At 35.7% G+C, this 16,029-nt stretch overlaps 1 protein-coding gene across 2 annotated transcripts in view; it reads left to right on the top strand.

Annotated features, from left to right (window-relative positions):
• The window catches only part of MDFIC (MyoD family inhibitor domain containing), a 107,148-nt gene extending 96,177 nt beyond the window's left edge, over positions 1-10,971 (top strand). For both annotated transcript variants that reach the window (XM_037836339.1, XM_037836340.1), the window contains exon 5: positions 6,844-10,971. In XM_037836339.1, the coding sequence (XP_037692267.1) occupies positions 6,844-7,091 (248 nt within the window). In that variant the 3' untranslated portion in view covers positions 7,092-10,971. The remainder of the gene's footprint in view (positions 1-6,843) is intronic.
• Positions 10,972-16,029: the final 5,058 nt, after the last annotated feature.

Below are 16,029 nucleotides of genomic sequence, written 5' to 3'. Positions count from 1 at the left end.
AAAGTCCACTTGCAAAGGAAAAGATTTAAAAAAAATCTTTACAAAATGAAAGAAATATTCAATTTAGCTCAGCAGGACTTCCACATATCCAAGAACAATGTAGATGTACTGCCACAATGTTTTTAATTAAATTCAGTTTTATTGAGATATATTCACATACTATACAATCATCCATGTTGTACAATCACCTGTTCACAGTACCGTCATATAATTATGCATTCATCACTCCAGTCTATTTTTGAACATTTTCCTTACACTGGAAAGTATCAGAATAGGAATAAAAAAATAAAAGTAAAAAAGGACACCCAAATCATTCCCCCCATCCCACCCTATTTTTCACAGTTTTTGTCTCCATTTTTCTACTCATCCATCCATATACTGGATAAAGGGAGTGCGATCCACAAGGTTTTCACATTCACACTGTCACCCCTTGTAAGCTACATTGTTTTACAATTGTTTTCAAGAGTCAAGGCTACTGGGTTGGAGTTTAATAGTTTCAGGTATTTACTTCTGGCTATTCCAATACATTAAAAGCTAAAGAGGGTTGCCTATGTAGTGCGTAAGAATGTCCACCAGAATGATCTCTTGACTCCATTTGAAATCTCTCAGCCACCGAAGCTTCACTTTGTTTCGTCTCACATCCCCCTGTTGGTCAAGAAGGTGTTCTGTTGAGGATTTTTGAATCTATATTCATTAAAGAGATTGGTTTTGAATCTATATTCATTAAAGAGTTTTCTTTTCTTGTAGTATGTTTGTCTGGCCTTGGTATTAAGGTGATATTGGCTTCATAGATTGAGTTAGGTAGTTTTCCCTCCTCTTCAATTTTTTTGAAGAATTTCAGCAGGTTGGTACTGATTCTTTCGTGATTGCTTGCTATAATTCACTTGTGAAGCCATCTGGTCCTGGACTTTTCTTTTTGGGGAGGATTTTGAGGACTAATTCAATCTCTTTACTTGTGATTGGTTTGTTGAGGTCTGTTTTTTCTGGAGTCAATGTTCGTTGTTCATGCTTTTCTAGGAAATTGTCCATTTCATCTAAGTTACCTAGTTTGTTGCCATACAGTTGTTCATAATATCCTCTCATTAAATCTTTTGTATCTTAGGGGTCAGTTGTTATGTCCCCCCTCCCATTTCTGATTATATTTATTTGCATCCACTTTTCTTTTCTTTGTTAGATTAGCTAAGGGTCAATAGGTTTTATTGATTTTTCTCAAAGAACCAACTTCTGGTTTTGTTGATTCTCTCTATTGTTTTCATGTTCTCTAATTTCATTTATTTCTCTAATCTTTTTTTATTTCTTTCCTTCTGTTTGCTTTGGTGTTAGTTTGCTGTTCTTTCTGTGGTTCCTACGGGTGACCAGTTAAGTCCTCTATTTTTGCTCTTTCTTCTTTGTTAATGTAAATATTTCGGACAATAAATTTCCCTCTTGGCACTGACTTTGCTGCATCCAATGAGTTTTGATATGTTGTGTTCTCATTTTCATTTGCATTGAGATACTTACTGATTTCTCTTGTAATTTCTCCCTTAACCCACTGGTTGTTTTAAGAATGTGTTGTTTAGCCTCCATATATTTGTGAATTTTCCAGCCTTCTGCCTCTTCTTGATTCCCAACTTCATTCCATTATGTACTGAGAAAGTGTTTTGTATAATCTCTACCTTTTTAAAATTATTGAGATTTGCTTGTGACCCAATATGTGGTCTATCCTGGAGAATGATCCATGAGCACTTGAGAAAAATGTGTATCCTGCTGTTTTAGGGTGCAGTGTTTTGTAAATGTCTAAGTCTAGTTCATTTATCATACTATTCAAAATCTCCATTTTCTTATTTATCCTCTGTCTAGATGTTCTGTCTATTGATGAGAGTAGTGTATTGAAGTCTCCAACTGTTATTGTAAAGGTGTCTACTTCTCCCTTCAGTGTTATCAGTGTTTGGCTCATGTATTTTGGGGCACTCTGGCTCAGTACAGAAATATTTATGATTGCTTTGTATTCTTGATGAATTTTCCCTTTTATTAATACATAATGTCCTTCTTTGTCTCTTTTAATTTCTTAACATTTGAAGTCCAATCTGTCCGATATTAATATAGCTACCCCTGCTCTTTTCTGGTTGTTGCTTGTATGAAATATCTTTTTCCTACCTTTCACTTTCAACCTATTTTTGTCCTTGGGTCTAAACTGTGTCTCCTTTAGACAGCATACAGATGGGTCCTGTTTTTCACTGCATTCTGCCAGTCTATGACTTTGGTTTGAGGAGTTTAATCCATTAGTATTTAATGCTATTACTGTAAAGGCAGTACTTTCTTCTACCATTTTGTCTTTTGGATTTTATATGTCATATTTTACATTTATTCCTCTCATTTTACCCTTACTGATAATCTTCATTTCTACACCCTTCTCCAAACCTCTCTCTTCCATCTTTTTCTGTATGCCTATAGCACTTCCTTTAGAATTTCTTGTAGAGCTGGTTTCTTGTTCACAAACCAGTCTCAGTGTCTGTCTGAAAATATTTTAAACTTTCTCTCATTTTTGAAGGACAGTTTTGCCAGGTATAGAATTCTTGCTTCGCAGTTTTTCTATTTCTATACCTTAAATATATCATACCACTATCTTCTTGCCTCCGGGGTTTCTGTTGAGAAATCTGCACATAGTCTTATCGAGCTTCCCTTGTACATGATGGATCGCTTTTCTTTTGCTGCTTTCAGAATGCTCTCTTTGTCTTTAACATTTGACAATCTGATTAGTAAGTATCTTGGAGTAGGTTTTTGGGGATCTATTCTGGTTGGGGTACACTGCATTCATGGATCTGTAATTTTAGGTCTTTCATAAGAGTTGGAAAATTTGCAGTGATTATTTTCTCCACTACTTTTTCTGCCTCTTTTCTCTTCTCTTCTCCTTCTGGAACACCCATAACACGTATATTTGTGTACTTCATGTTGTCATTCAGTTCCCTGAGATCCTGTTCATATTTTTCCATTTTTTTCCCTATCTGATTTATTTTGTGTAGGATTTCAGATGCTATGTCCTCTAGTTCACTAATACTTTCTTCTGCCTCTTCAAATCTGCTGTTGTATGTCTCCATTGTGTTTTTCATCTCTCCTGTTGTGCCTTTCACTCCCATAATTTCTGTCATTTCTTTTTTTAAGCTTTTGAGTTCTTCTGTGTGGTCACCCACTGTCTTCTTTATACCTTCATCTCTTTTGTCACATTTTCCTTCAACTCATTGATTTGATTTGGAAGATTTGTTTGAACATCTTTAATTGTTGTTTCAACCCCTGTGTCTAATTTTGAAGTGTTAGTTTGTTCCTTTGGCTGAGCCATATTTTCATGCTCTCTAGTATGACTTGTGATTTTTTTGTCAGTGTCTAGGCATCTGATTTCCTTGATTTGTGTATTCTGGAGGTAATTTTCTCTCTTTCACCTAGGGTTTTCTTGTTGGGTGTCTTTGTTCTGTATCTGTTCTCTGACATTCAGATCTAGACCACTAGCATAGCTTCTGTTTTACTAATCAGAAATTTTCAGCTCTTCTTTTTCTGGTTCTTGCCCTGCCTGTATGGAAGTTTTTTTTTGTTTGTTTGTTTTGTTTTTTTTTTTTTTTTGAGGAGGAGGAGGAGGATCTCCCCAGACAGATCAACCCCAATTAGATTTTCCCAGACAAGATAGGCCCAGGACTCAGGAAGAGGGTGTAATCAGTATCAAGGTTCCCTGGATATGAGACCCATCATAGTGCTGGTCCTGCCTGTGAAGCCTCTTGATTCTCTGCTTTTTCTATCCTGCCCAACAGGTGGCACTTGTCAGCCTGCAGCTCCCCATCAGCATAAAGTGGTACAATGCCTTTACTTCTCAACAGACCCTGTCCCTGTGAGGGCCATGGTTGAGACAGAGGCTGAGTAAGAGGGTAGGCCTAAACTGTTTCTGTTTTCCAGCGACTGGGGTCTGAATTCTCTGAATGAGAGCTGCCACTTGTGCTGAGCCCAGTCATCCCCCCTTTCTTGGGGAAGACATGCCCTTCAGTGAATTATCTTTCACCTGACTAGTACTTTGTCTAGCAGACATTCCTTAACTCTGCCTTTGCCTGTGGCAGTGCTGACAACTGAAAAAACCTGCCAATTTCTATCCCCCTGGAGTTTGTACCTGTCTCTGTGTGTCCATTTGCTTGGAGCATAGCCCTTTTCTAGTATTCTGTACTCAGCCAACTCTTAACACCTCTGTTTTGTTTTTTAGTTTGTTTTTTTTTTCCTTTCTCAGCCCTGCCTCCTCTCTGCCTGGGAGAGACTTTGGAGTTCCTTTTGTACTTTCTTCATGTATATCTGTGCTCGTAGCTTGTATCCGGCATTGCAAATGTTTTAGTTAAATCCACAATTGCACAATTGGAGCTTGGTTGAGCTACATTCCCTTGCTCTTAGTAGAGACTACTTTTTTTCCCCACAGGGAATTGACTCCAAACCAGCCTGCTATGCTAGTGGGGTTGGGGTGCCAGACTCCACAGATTTGGAGACTTTACTTATAGTTCTGCTCTGTGATCTTGGCCTGTCCACCTGTTCCAGACTGGTGTATAATGTGTCTCTGGTCACAGAAGTCCCCCAAACAGTTTTTCCAGACAATTCCTGGCTATTTACTAGCATCCCTAGAGGGTGAAAAAAATTCCATACCTCCCTATGCCATGATTTTGCCCTGCCTCCATATCCCTAGGGTTTTAAGAATAGAAAATGAAATTTTCTTCAACTACAAGTGAGTTTTTGTAGTGCCTCTCTCTGTGTTCTGAAATTTAGTGTTCCACAATGGAATTGGATTCTAAAGTCTTAATGAGGTGGTGTTGGAATTAGTTAATATGGGTTTTTGAAGACAAATTGATAGAACTGACTTTTTGCCAGTTAAACTCTATTTTAATAATAATAATAATAATAATAAAATTATCTCTGTAACATTTCAGTGGTTTTACAGATCATGATGATAATATATGCTTGGAAAAGCTTAAATGAACAAAGACATGTGAGACAGATATTGGGATAAATGTTGGTAGAAAGTGTATGAAAAGAAAACCATGGACACCTTCTGGAAGCCCAGAAACTTCCAAAGTCATAGACTTGTGTACATTTAAGTTGATTTTAGAGTTCTCCTGAAATGATTGTATGCTACTGAAGGATCAACATTAGGGAAAGATGGAGAGATCTGGAAATTCTTACAACTCTGTGATTGTTTCCAGTTGCTGCATGTGAGAGTGGTCTTGGCACTGAGAAGGATGAAAGGAAGGGTTGATCTGTTCTTTTAGCCTTTAATTCTGCAAATAACTCCGGAGTTCCCCCTTTTGAGTTATTTTCTCATCCTCTCCCCTTTTTGCACATCTGGCATGTAGAGTATGACCTTGTGTTTCCATATCTCCTCTTTTTAACTCCCTAAGCTCTTTAAAGACTGGAGAAAAACCAGGAGGATGTTCAAGGTATTGGGAATTTTATGAGAAGTTGGTTAGGATAGTCCTGGAGCAGTTATTGTAGAGGGGAGAGACTGTTCCAGATACTTTGGAATGTTTGTTTTTCTTCACCTCAAGCATTTGCTAACAGTTATTCTAAAGGAATTTTGTCAGTTCACATCTGCATGCAGAGTTATGTGAATTATACAGAGAGATGCCTTCCTCTCTCAGATAGCAGGCTGCCAAACAACATGATTTTTTCCCCTCCACCTTTGGTTCTTGCAGTTTGCTTAAACTTTATTAAAGCACTCAGTTTTAATGCCAAAAACAGAAATACAAAGGTCATGTGACAATGGGGTGAGGGATGGGTTTATTGTGTCTTCTTCGAGGAAATGGAATCCCATCATAGCATTTGCATTGTGCAAAATACAAAAATAATAATAATCCAGAAATAATCATGCCAAAATTCAAAAATATTTCTGAAATTAGACAAATATCCTATAACATTGGTCTTAAATGATTTTATTACATTTATTAAAGTCTTACATAAATAGACATTTCAGTCAATTGCTCCTCCCACTTGCCCAAAAATTTATAGGAAAGAATTTTAGAATATGGTATATTTCCCACTTTTTATGTCAGTTCTTGAAATTTGGTAAGCAAGTTGCTGTTTAGAGAGGCATCATTAGAGGTATGTCATGGAGTAGAGTTGGAAAGCACTTTGGCATCACAGGAAGTGTTAAAGTGATATTACTGCATCATTATTCACATTTGCTAAGGCACAAAATCCCTTTTGTTGGAAATAGGCAGAAAAACTATTCCAGATATGGAGACTGGTCCCATCTAGAGAGACATACTGTTTTTATTTAATTCTTGTGACATCAAAACATGAAACTGTTAATACGAGTCAGATTTACCAGAAAGTAAAATGTATTGATTCCAGTTTAAAGACACCCAATTAAATCATGGAATTAATTATTCAAGAATACATTGAATATATCATATTTAATTTTTTTTCTTTCCAATTTTGGTGCAAGTGGGTGGAGCAGTTGAAGGAAATGTCTGTGTCTGAAGGACTTTAATAAATGCCATGAGATTGCTTTAGTCCAGCGTTATAGAGAGCAGTAGGAAGTAGGGAAAATGGGTAAGAATCACCTAGAAATGGGTGAAAGTCATGATCTAGCATCACACCTATGCACAAAGATGTGCAACAATTTTTCTTTTCGAATGAAGTATCTATTTCTGAAGAATTTAATTTCATCTAGAATTTAACTTCCTGTTTGAGTCTCCAGCTCACAAAAGACCTTTAGGGCTGCATGGGTTGTGGATTATTTAACTATTTTAACAAATTATTTAGTCATTGGTTGACTAATATGTATATATATATTTTGTTCCTTCTTTTTCTCACTCTGTGGTCACCTCACAACTGCAATTGAAGATTGTTGTGTCCACTGTATCCTGGCATGCTTGTTCTGTGAATTCCTGACCCTCTGCAATATTGTGCTGGGACAAGCTTCCTGCGGCATCTGCACCTCGGAGGCCTGCTGCTGCTGCTGCGGAGACGAAATGGGCGATGACTGTAACTGCCCTTGTGACATGGACTGTGGCATCATGGATGCCTGTTGTGAATCATCAGACTGTTTGGAAATCTGTATGGAATGCTGTGGAATTTGTTTTCCTTCGTAAATATTTATCTTCTATGTTAAAACTGGAGAGTATTTTACAAGTTTTATTTTAAGGTAGAAAAAGCACATAGTAAGATTCTCATGAAGCAACCCAGTATTTGCACTAACTCATCATTTTAAATAATCTCTGAAAGTCTTATTCTCTAACCAAATCCACATGGTTTAATATGTGAAATTTTAACTACTTTAAACTTCTTAACAGGTTACAATGACTGAGGAACATTTTGACCAAAAAAAAAAAAAGAGGTAACTAACTCTTCCTTTTTATTCAATATTTCTATTTCTTGTAACCAGTCTCTGGAGCCCTTGCTCCAAATAGATCATTTCTAAGTAGGTATTTAAGCCAGACACTTTATTTTTGATGTTTATCTATTAATAGTTAAAAGCATCCTTTACTTTAAAGTAAACTTTGGGAAGCAAACTCACACCATTGTTGGGAAGCCATTGTTGCTCTCCATGCTCTCTTATCTGCTTTCCCTAGTTGTTCAGTAGACAAATTGTCTACTGGGCTTAATCCAGTGAGGAGATGCATCCTGTTCACAAAGGTATGCAGTTTAGCAGAGCAAAGGGACATGTAAACAACGAAACATAGCACAACGCATAATGAGGTGCGGTTTATAAGAGAGATAAACCCAAAAGATGATAGAAATACACCAAAAAGAGCAGCTAATTGTTGTCAAAACATTCAGAAAGGCTTCAGGGTGGATTGACATCTGTGATACCTTCCTTGGACAAAGAATTCACCTGCTACTTGAATGGGTTATTTAAATTTAGGTGGACAACGTGAACCATGTGTGCTCTTCACAGTTCAAAAAAACAGGCCCTAAATATACTTCTTTTCAGTTAAAGGAATATAATATTTTTTAAACTATAAAATTTAAATTAACTAAAAATATGCTTACTGTTACAGGTAATTTAAATGACATGGTAAAGTTTTTGATGAAAACAAAACACCTTGCTAAAATAGCTATATTTCATGAAGAATGTGGAATACTTTTGATAAATTGCTTCCAAATTAGTTTTTTATATTACAATCCCTATACTCTGATTTTCTGATTTTGATTTATTCAAAGTCTTTCCTATTTCGAGAGGTTTAAGTCTTTTTTTTTTTTTTTTTTTTTTGAGGGGGATTGGCTGTTTGCTTTGGTTTGTTTCTTAACAAATTTTGTACTTTGTGAACACAGTTAACCTTAAATGCAAACCATTCCTTCTAATGCAGAGGAAATCTAGACATCTAGACATCCACTACTGAGACCAGCTTTCAATATCACAATTTTATGTTAAATTAAACCAGTATGGCAGATACTAAAAATCCTTGAGTGTAAAGAAGCCAATTACTCATTATATAGTTCTTGACACATAGAGGCTTTTTGTAGTTCAGATGGAAGGTAGAGTAAATTTTCATGCTATGTGCTCTCCAAAATAGTAGTTTGGTTTGATGTAATTCCTTGCAGAAGTTTTGAAAGTACACTTTTGAATTAATGTTTATTTTCAGTTCTGACTGAACATCAGATTGATAGCAGAAAGCCATATTTTTAGGAAGCCTCTAGTAAATCTAGCTTTTTAAGAGAGGTTTTGTACCTAAAGCATGGAAATGCCACCTGTGGGTTTTCCTTTGAAATGAAGCTAGTTTCTACTTATATCATCACTTAAAGGGCTTAAAAACGAAAAACTTAGCAAAACTCTTAAATCCCCCTCTCAGTGCTATTTATACATACAAAATAACTTTAAATTGTTGGGTTTAAATAGGATTCTAGTAAATGGCTGCCTATTTCTTCCTCTTCTAAAGACTCTTTCATTTATTACATTAAACATAAGCAAAGCTTTTTATTATTTCATAGTAACCAGAATCTGAATATTTACATATACCCAAATTTAACTTTGCTTATGTTTTAGGATATAAGAGTGTGATCTGTTAATAGACATATAAAATCTTTTAATGATCTGGAATTGTTAGAATATTTCATTTTTTATCCTGTAAGATTTTTCAACCAAGTGGTTTGTGTCCTTATTTAAATATATCCTGCTACTATTTGCCATGAAAATGTTAGCACTTTTGAAATAATGTTTCCCTGTAACAGAGAACATTAGTGAATAGTGGAATTTTATTTTCATATTTACATTCACAGTACTTTTCCTCTATTATCTACTCCAATCATTTCATAAAGCACCTTTTATAATTTAAAAAATGCAAAAAGTAAAAGTAGGCAAATGTGAAATGGTTTCAATATATTTTAGAATTTCTGTATGTAAAATGTATCATTGAATTATATGGCCTTCATGATTAAGTGCTATAGTTTGCAGTTATAGATTTGGCCTCTTTTTAAATGCAGAAACTTAATCTTAAACATTTTAAAACAGGACCAGTATTAGTGTCTTTTGAAATTTTAAAAAATGCCTTCTGTATTGTGCTTTAGAATAATTTTGTATCTAATTGATACATTAATTGATTTAAATTTGAATGAATTCAACTGTAATTTAAAACCTGAGCCTTTTCTTTATCCTGTTACATTCCTTTCTGAATATTTCCTAGTATTTTTATGTAACTGATGTGACTCATGCCCATAAATTAACTATGAAAGATACAGATCAGTTTATACTCTAAATAATAGTTGATGTTTGACCTCAAAACATAACATTCTTTAAAAAATTCACAATAGATAAAAATATAATTTTTGTGCAGTTTGGTCATCTATTTATGATTGTTTTCATTTATGGTGAAATTATCTCTCATCTTATAAAAACAAATGCAATTTTCATATATTCTTATATTAAACACCAAGTTAAAAATCTTTAAAAATTTATGATTGGTTTTAATGATTTCATGAAAATCATACAAAAGTAAATTACCAGGAGAATTTCCTTCTGGAGTCTTTAGTACCACAATTTTTAGTAGGAAATGTTTTATTATTATTGTTTAACTAAAACCATGCAGTATGACTTCATTAAGGAGAAGGCTTTTTAATCACAGAAAATAATACTTTTTTTTACTCTTACAATCTATCCGTTTCCTCATCTGAAGTAGTCAATGTGATCTGAGTGGTTCAAGAAGTAACCAAGGCAATCTTATGTAATAACTTTCCATTCTTCATCCATACTCACTCTATCAATGCCCTAGATTCTGATATTATAAACGTCAAATGTCACTGCCTAACATAAATAAGGCTTGAGTCAAGAGACTCTGTGGCTTGCTTTCTTGAATTCTAGTTTAAATGCTTGGATTTACCCAACTGCCTAATTAATAAGTTTATTTATTAATAAGATTATTTCTCGTATTATTCAAGAACTTCATGCCCCTTTTAATGACTTGTAATTTGTTGGTCTGTTAGATTGCTACATCTAATCTGACAAACGAGATAAAATTTTATCAAATATTTTATCCATTTTTCTCTTCTTTTTACACTAATAGAGTAGAGCATGACATTTTTGTTTTAAACAGCGGTTAACATATTGACAGGGTTTACACCACACTGGTTATTTATATGTTTTAACCAAGGATTGGGTATGCCAAAGAAGTCCTTCTAACTCTTCATCTCCATGCTCCCCTATAACCAGTACATTTATAGTGAGTGTTTTCTCTGTGCTTGTATCATTGTTGTGCATCTCAAGGGAGGCACGTAACCCTAAGGAACTTTCAATCCAGCAAAGTTGTTTGGCATCCTCCGTGAGAAAACTGTTAATTCCAGTCGTAGGCTATTAATATTTGCTGGCCTGTATATTACTTTTAGAGGTTTTGGTTAATAAAAGGGGTTGTAGAGAGGGGATAACATTGTGATGCAGCCCTAATGTGGAGGGCATTTTTTGCAAAAACTCACTGTGACTAAATTCACCATATATTTTCACATTGCAAAATTCCCAATAAACGATGATTCCTACCTCTACATTAAAGGACTGTGAATCAAAATATTGTATGTATAATCAAATTTTAATGAATTCTGTAAGCAATCTGTAGGTGACAATGATTATAACCAGGAGACAAAGCCATGGACGAGTCCTACCTGGAACACAGGATCTCTAGGCAAATGGAAATCTGCACCATCCCATTCTTCATCAAGCTGAGACAATTACATGACATTTTCCACTGTGGCTATAATTGTTTGCTCCTAAGCAGCTGAATGTCAACAGAAGTAGTTTCCTGCCTGCCAACTTAACTGTGGCTAGTAGTTCAGTTTGTTTGTTTGTCTATTATTCATACCTTCCATCCCTCACCTCACTACTGGCTAAAAGAGAAGCATTAATTTAGTTGCAAGGTGATCGTGAAGAAGTCATTTTAGAAAGTCAGGCTTTGACCCATTACCAACACTGGGTATGGACATGAGTGTTAAAGTCAAAATATAGCTCTGCAATTAGGTGTTCACTTCCAGGCAGGTCTTTGTGTGAGGTTTAGTTGAGAGTGTAATTATTAGGAAAATGGTGAAAAGCAAATTCAAACAAATTCTTCCTAAGTTTGCTTGAAAAATTGAAAAGGTTCTTAAATTCTGTCTGACACATAAAGGGCTAGAAGCAAAGGAATTACATTCCAAAGCCAAGAAAGAGGGTGTACAAAAGCAGCTGATCCACTTGACATAGTTCATAGCCTTTTGCAAAGGAATAAAAGCCTGTTGAGCAGGGAACCAAAAGATCTCATTATAGGATGAAGCCAAGCCATATTAAAGCTTGTGCACTAGTAACTATGTCTAAAAACAGCCTGCTGTTTTATATTGAACCAATACATTTCTTAACTTGGTAGGTTGCAGTGTAAAGATGTACAGAGCCTGTCTGCTGGATGCTATGCCAATTACAGTTGTGGCAGAGTAGTGTCAAACACCTGCAAACAGTATCACAAGCGATCTTAGAGTGAAACAAAAGTTTTAAAATGTCATCTTAAAACCTAGAAAGTACAGTTCGTCATGTGTGTCTGACTTAGAGTCTTGAAGTCACTTTTATTAAATAATTTAATGTGGGCATCATATGATCCCTAAATCAGAATGCACAATATTTTCAAGGATGTGAATAATGCCTGAGAGATAAGGAGAATATCTTTTAAAAGTAACACCTTCAGATGACAAAGCATCAGTGATCATCTTGGCAGGAACTGTGTTTCATTGGTGTTGGGATGAAGGAGGAGGAAAATACTCATGAATGCATATTATATCAGATTTTGTTAGATCATCAGAAAGAATAATTGGGCATATTTACAGAATTACATTTTAGTAAACTATTATGCCAGCTTAACTATAATACATATTCTGGTAAAAGTACATTAAATTGCAATCTAAAAGCAATTTAGCTACTGAAGACATTATTTTTTTTATCTAATTATTCCCAAATTAATGAATAAAATTAAATTCCAGTCACTGAAGAAAATGAAGCAATGGTGAGAATCAGAACTACAGATTAGTTAAAGCAAAGATATGCAATGCATAACAGAATTAAAGCATTTCTTTTATTCAAACTCAGTGCTTAAAAAAAGAACAAATCCATCATCTTGAAATTTGACTTGTAGCCTGACATTAAAAATAATATGAGTAGAATTTTCAGTGGGGTAAGCACAAAACTAGTTCAAGTTGTGTCACTCTCAATTACTGTACTCAGGTAGTGTGCCCATTAAAATTCCCACTTGTGGGTTCTGCTCACTATGCAAATGGGGTCATTACCTGGAGAATTTAATTGGTTATGACACTGGGAGTAGGATTTTTCCTTTCAAAATAAACCTACTTACACACATTTCCACTAGAAATATGATTGTTATATATACTTGGGATTGTTTGGCTCTATAAATATTTACTAAAATTACACTGTCCTTGCTTACTTATTTCTTACAAATAAATTCAAAATCGATCCAAATTAATTTGATATGGTTTTATTTGTATGTCTTTAAGGCTAGTTAGAAAGAATCTTTTGTAAGTTGTAATGCTTATTGAAGCATTTAAAAAAATCTTTGTGTATTTCAAACCACCCATCACAGGTGGGCACTTTTCCAGTAAAGGTTTTCATCTTTTAATAGTATGTGTTTTCTCCTTCTTAATAATTCTAAATATTTCATTTAAGAAGTTTCTTCCTTTTTCTTTCTGTTTTGTCACTTTAAAAAATGTACATTTAGCCCATCTGCCCTATTGGGTAAATGATATGCATAATTCTGCTGAGAGGTCATGCCTATAACACTAGCCCATCCCTTATATTCACTGAGAATTCAGGGTGGGAACTTTAAGTTGTTTCGTCAGAGAGTCAGTCCTAGAGACACTTCCACTGTGATGCATAAACCAGGAACTACTGATTTTAAAATAAACAAACAACAAATTTGTCTGAAAAGTCCAGCTATCCATACACCTACGATCTCTTTTCATTGGTTGTGGTGACTTTAATTGTAGAAGCCAGAGTTTAGAGCCACCTGGATGGCCTGAAATTACAATAAACCAATATTGAAGTTTCATTATGGTTTAGTGGATATACTATTAACTGGGCATCCAGGAATTTCATTCCTAGAAATTCTATCAGCAGTTTTCAGAGAGAACACAAAGTAGGAACAAGATTGCTCTTAAGAGTTAATGAGAAAATCTCAGGGAAGCACTAATAGCTCCTTGAAAGAGGGGATATGCAGTCGAAATTTTTATTACTATACCAAGTTATACAACCAGTGAAAATTTTATCACTAGTTTATCAGACCTAAAGAGGATATTATTCTTTTAATGTAAAAAAAATTTTCAAAAAATAAGAGAAAAAATAAATCTAAGGATGATAGACGAGGAAAGACTATAAATTCTTAACCATTGGCAGAAATTTTAACATGTGTAACCCTGGGAAATTTCCCATAGAATATCAAATATGGATCCAAGTCTCTGACATACATTTCTCTATGATATTTCTAATTGTGCCTGGAGGATAAGAAGGAGTTGGCGCATCCAATAAATATAATCATTTACATGCAGAGCTCCCTTTGAAGTTAATAGGACCTATGTAAAGGGGAGTTATGCACCAAGAAAACGGAGTTCAAGGTGAATCTAGCTCTTTCTTTTTAACATGCAGTGGTATTGCCAACTCATTTGGATTTTCTTACTGCTTATCTTTCCTTTGTAAGTGATATTTAAGTTGGAGTTCAGTGAAGTGCTCCATGTGTAGAAGAAAGATAGCCAAAAAGAGAGGATGTGATGATTGGCAAGCCTACACCCAGGGACCAGCTTTCTAAGATAACATCCAAAAATGATAGGGCCTGATAGTTGTCGAGTTTGTTTGACTTTTTTAAAGAAAATTATATCCATTTTCTCATTTGATCGTAAACACCCTCTGATTCATCTAGGATTTACTGTTTTACCTCCATTTTACATATGAAAAAACTGGTAACACAGTTACTGATAGATCAAGGAAACCTGATTTCTATTCTTGAATCTTTCCTTTAGATGGATATTTTTCTTATGAATTCCTACATATAACTAATACAATACATCTATTCAATAACAACTGCCCTAGAGAAGCTAGGTGGGGGGAGAGGATCTGAAGTTTGACTGCCTTGTCTCTCATCTCCCACCTTTCCTATCCCAGCTTGGGTTCTAAGGAGACTGAATGTCATATCTATTTGTGCTACTGATCTCTCACAACATGTACTGACCTTCAATATCTCACTAGTGCCATGTCTGTTTATTAACGATGCCCTTCTTTTTCTAGATAGATGAGGAGTAAGGAGTTAATGTTCTTCCTAAGATAGTGTACAGATCATTCTCCATTTACCCCTTCAGATCTGTTCTCTCTGTCTGCTTTGTGCTCTGCTCCCTTGCCTTCTGGCTTCAAGTTGACTTTGGCTGAGGGTAATCAGTGGCAGGAAAACAGATTGTGAAGAAGAGAGAGGACAGGATATAGATTTCCCACCCCATCCTTTGGTCCCTTTCCTTCCAGGCACTGGTTTTGGCAATGGCTTTCTTCCACATGAGGGGATCCTGTGCAGTAGTCCCTCTCCCACCACTACAGCTCCTTCCCCTGTGCCCTTTCAGGCCTGGGGCAGGAATGGCCTGCCATTGTTGCAAGTCCCTGGCCCTTCATCCTGCCTTGTTGGTTCCCTTATAACTACCTAATCCTCTGTAAACAGACCCTTTCCTTAAACTCTCTTCAGCTAAGCCCTTTGAGTGAGCCATCTGTTTCCTGCAAGTTAGCCAGGGCTAAACGAAGTAGTAAGAGAGAGGGAGTTTGTGAGTGTGCACATATTTTCAGAATCTGATCTTATTATCATCTATTTCTAAGATTTAGCATATAAATACAGATCCTGGGGATCCTTCGCATATTTGTGTCTCTCCAACATGGACAGCTAATCAAGATCTGGTATTGTAAGAACTGCAATAGAGACCCCGGAAATTTCCTTAACAATTTTGGTTCAGTGATCACACATCTCCCATGACACATCTCTCCATTTGACACTATAGCAAGCTGGGGGTGAGGAAGGAAAGAAGGAGGGTATTATCATGAATGATCACATTTAGTGTTGAGTAATCTAAAAAGATCCCTAGAGGTGACAAGGTTTTCCTTGTTCCTGAGGATGTGAAAGGCCTCAGCATCATTATTAACGTAAGCAGACCCACAGCAGAAATCCTAGTCTGGAAATTAGTTCCCCTGGTTGAGGGCTCTATATGAATTAAATCACTGGCAATAAAACACTTACTATGATCTCCATATGCCTTCAGACCGAATAGTTCCAACCTAAGATGAGTCCAGTATCAAACCTTAGACATCCAGCTCAACCATAAGTTAGTAAACCGGCAACATTTTAATTGACGCCTGAATTTTCACCCAGTTAGTCAAGAAACATTTTCCGGTCACCTGTTTGTGCCAGACCCTGTGCTAGGAGAAGTTAGTAAGGTGTTCTTCAACAAGAGTTATCAGTTTAGAGAGAGAGAATAGATGCTCATTAGGTAGAATTAGAGAGTTTTAACAGAGATGAGCGTGATTGCTATGGGAGTAGAGATGAGAGTGTC

Source organism: Choloepus didactylus, chromosome 5, assembly GCF_015220235.1.
Source record: "Choloepus didactylus isolate mChoDid1 chromosome 5, mChoDid1.pri, whole genome shotgun sequence".
In the NCBI taxonomy this organism is placed as follows: domain Eukaryota; kingdom Metazoa; phylum Chordata; class Mammalia; order Pilosa; family Megalonychidae; genus Choloepus; species Choloepus didactylus.
Note: the sequence above shows the minus strand (reverse complement) of the source record. Positions and strands in the feature narration are given on the sequence as shown.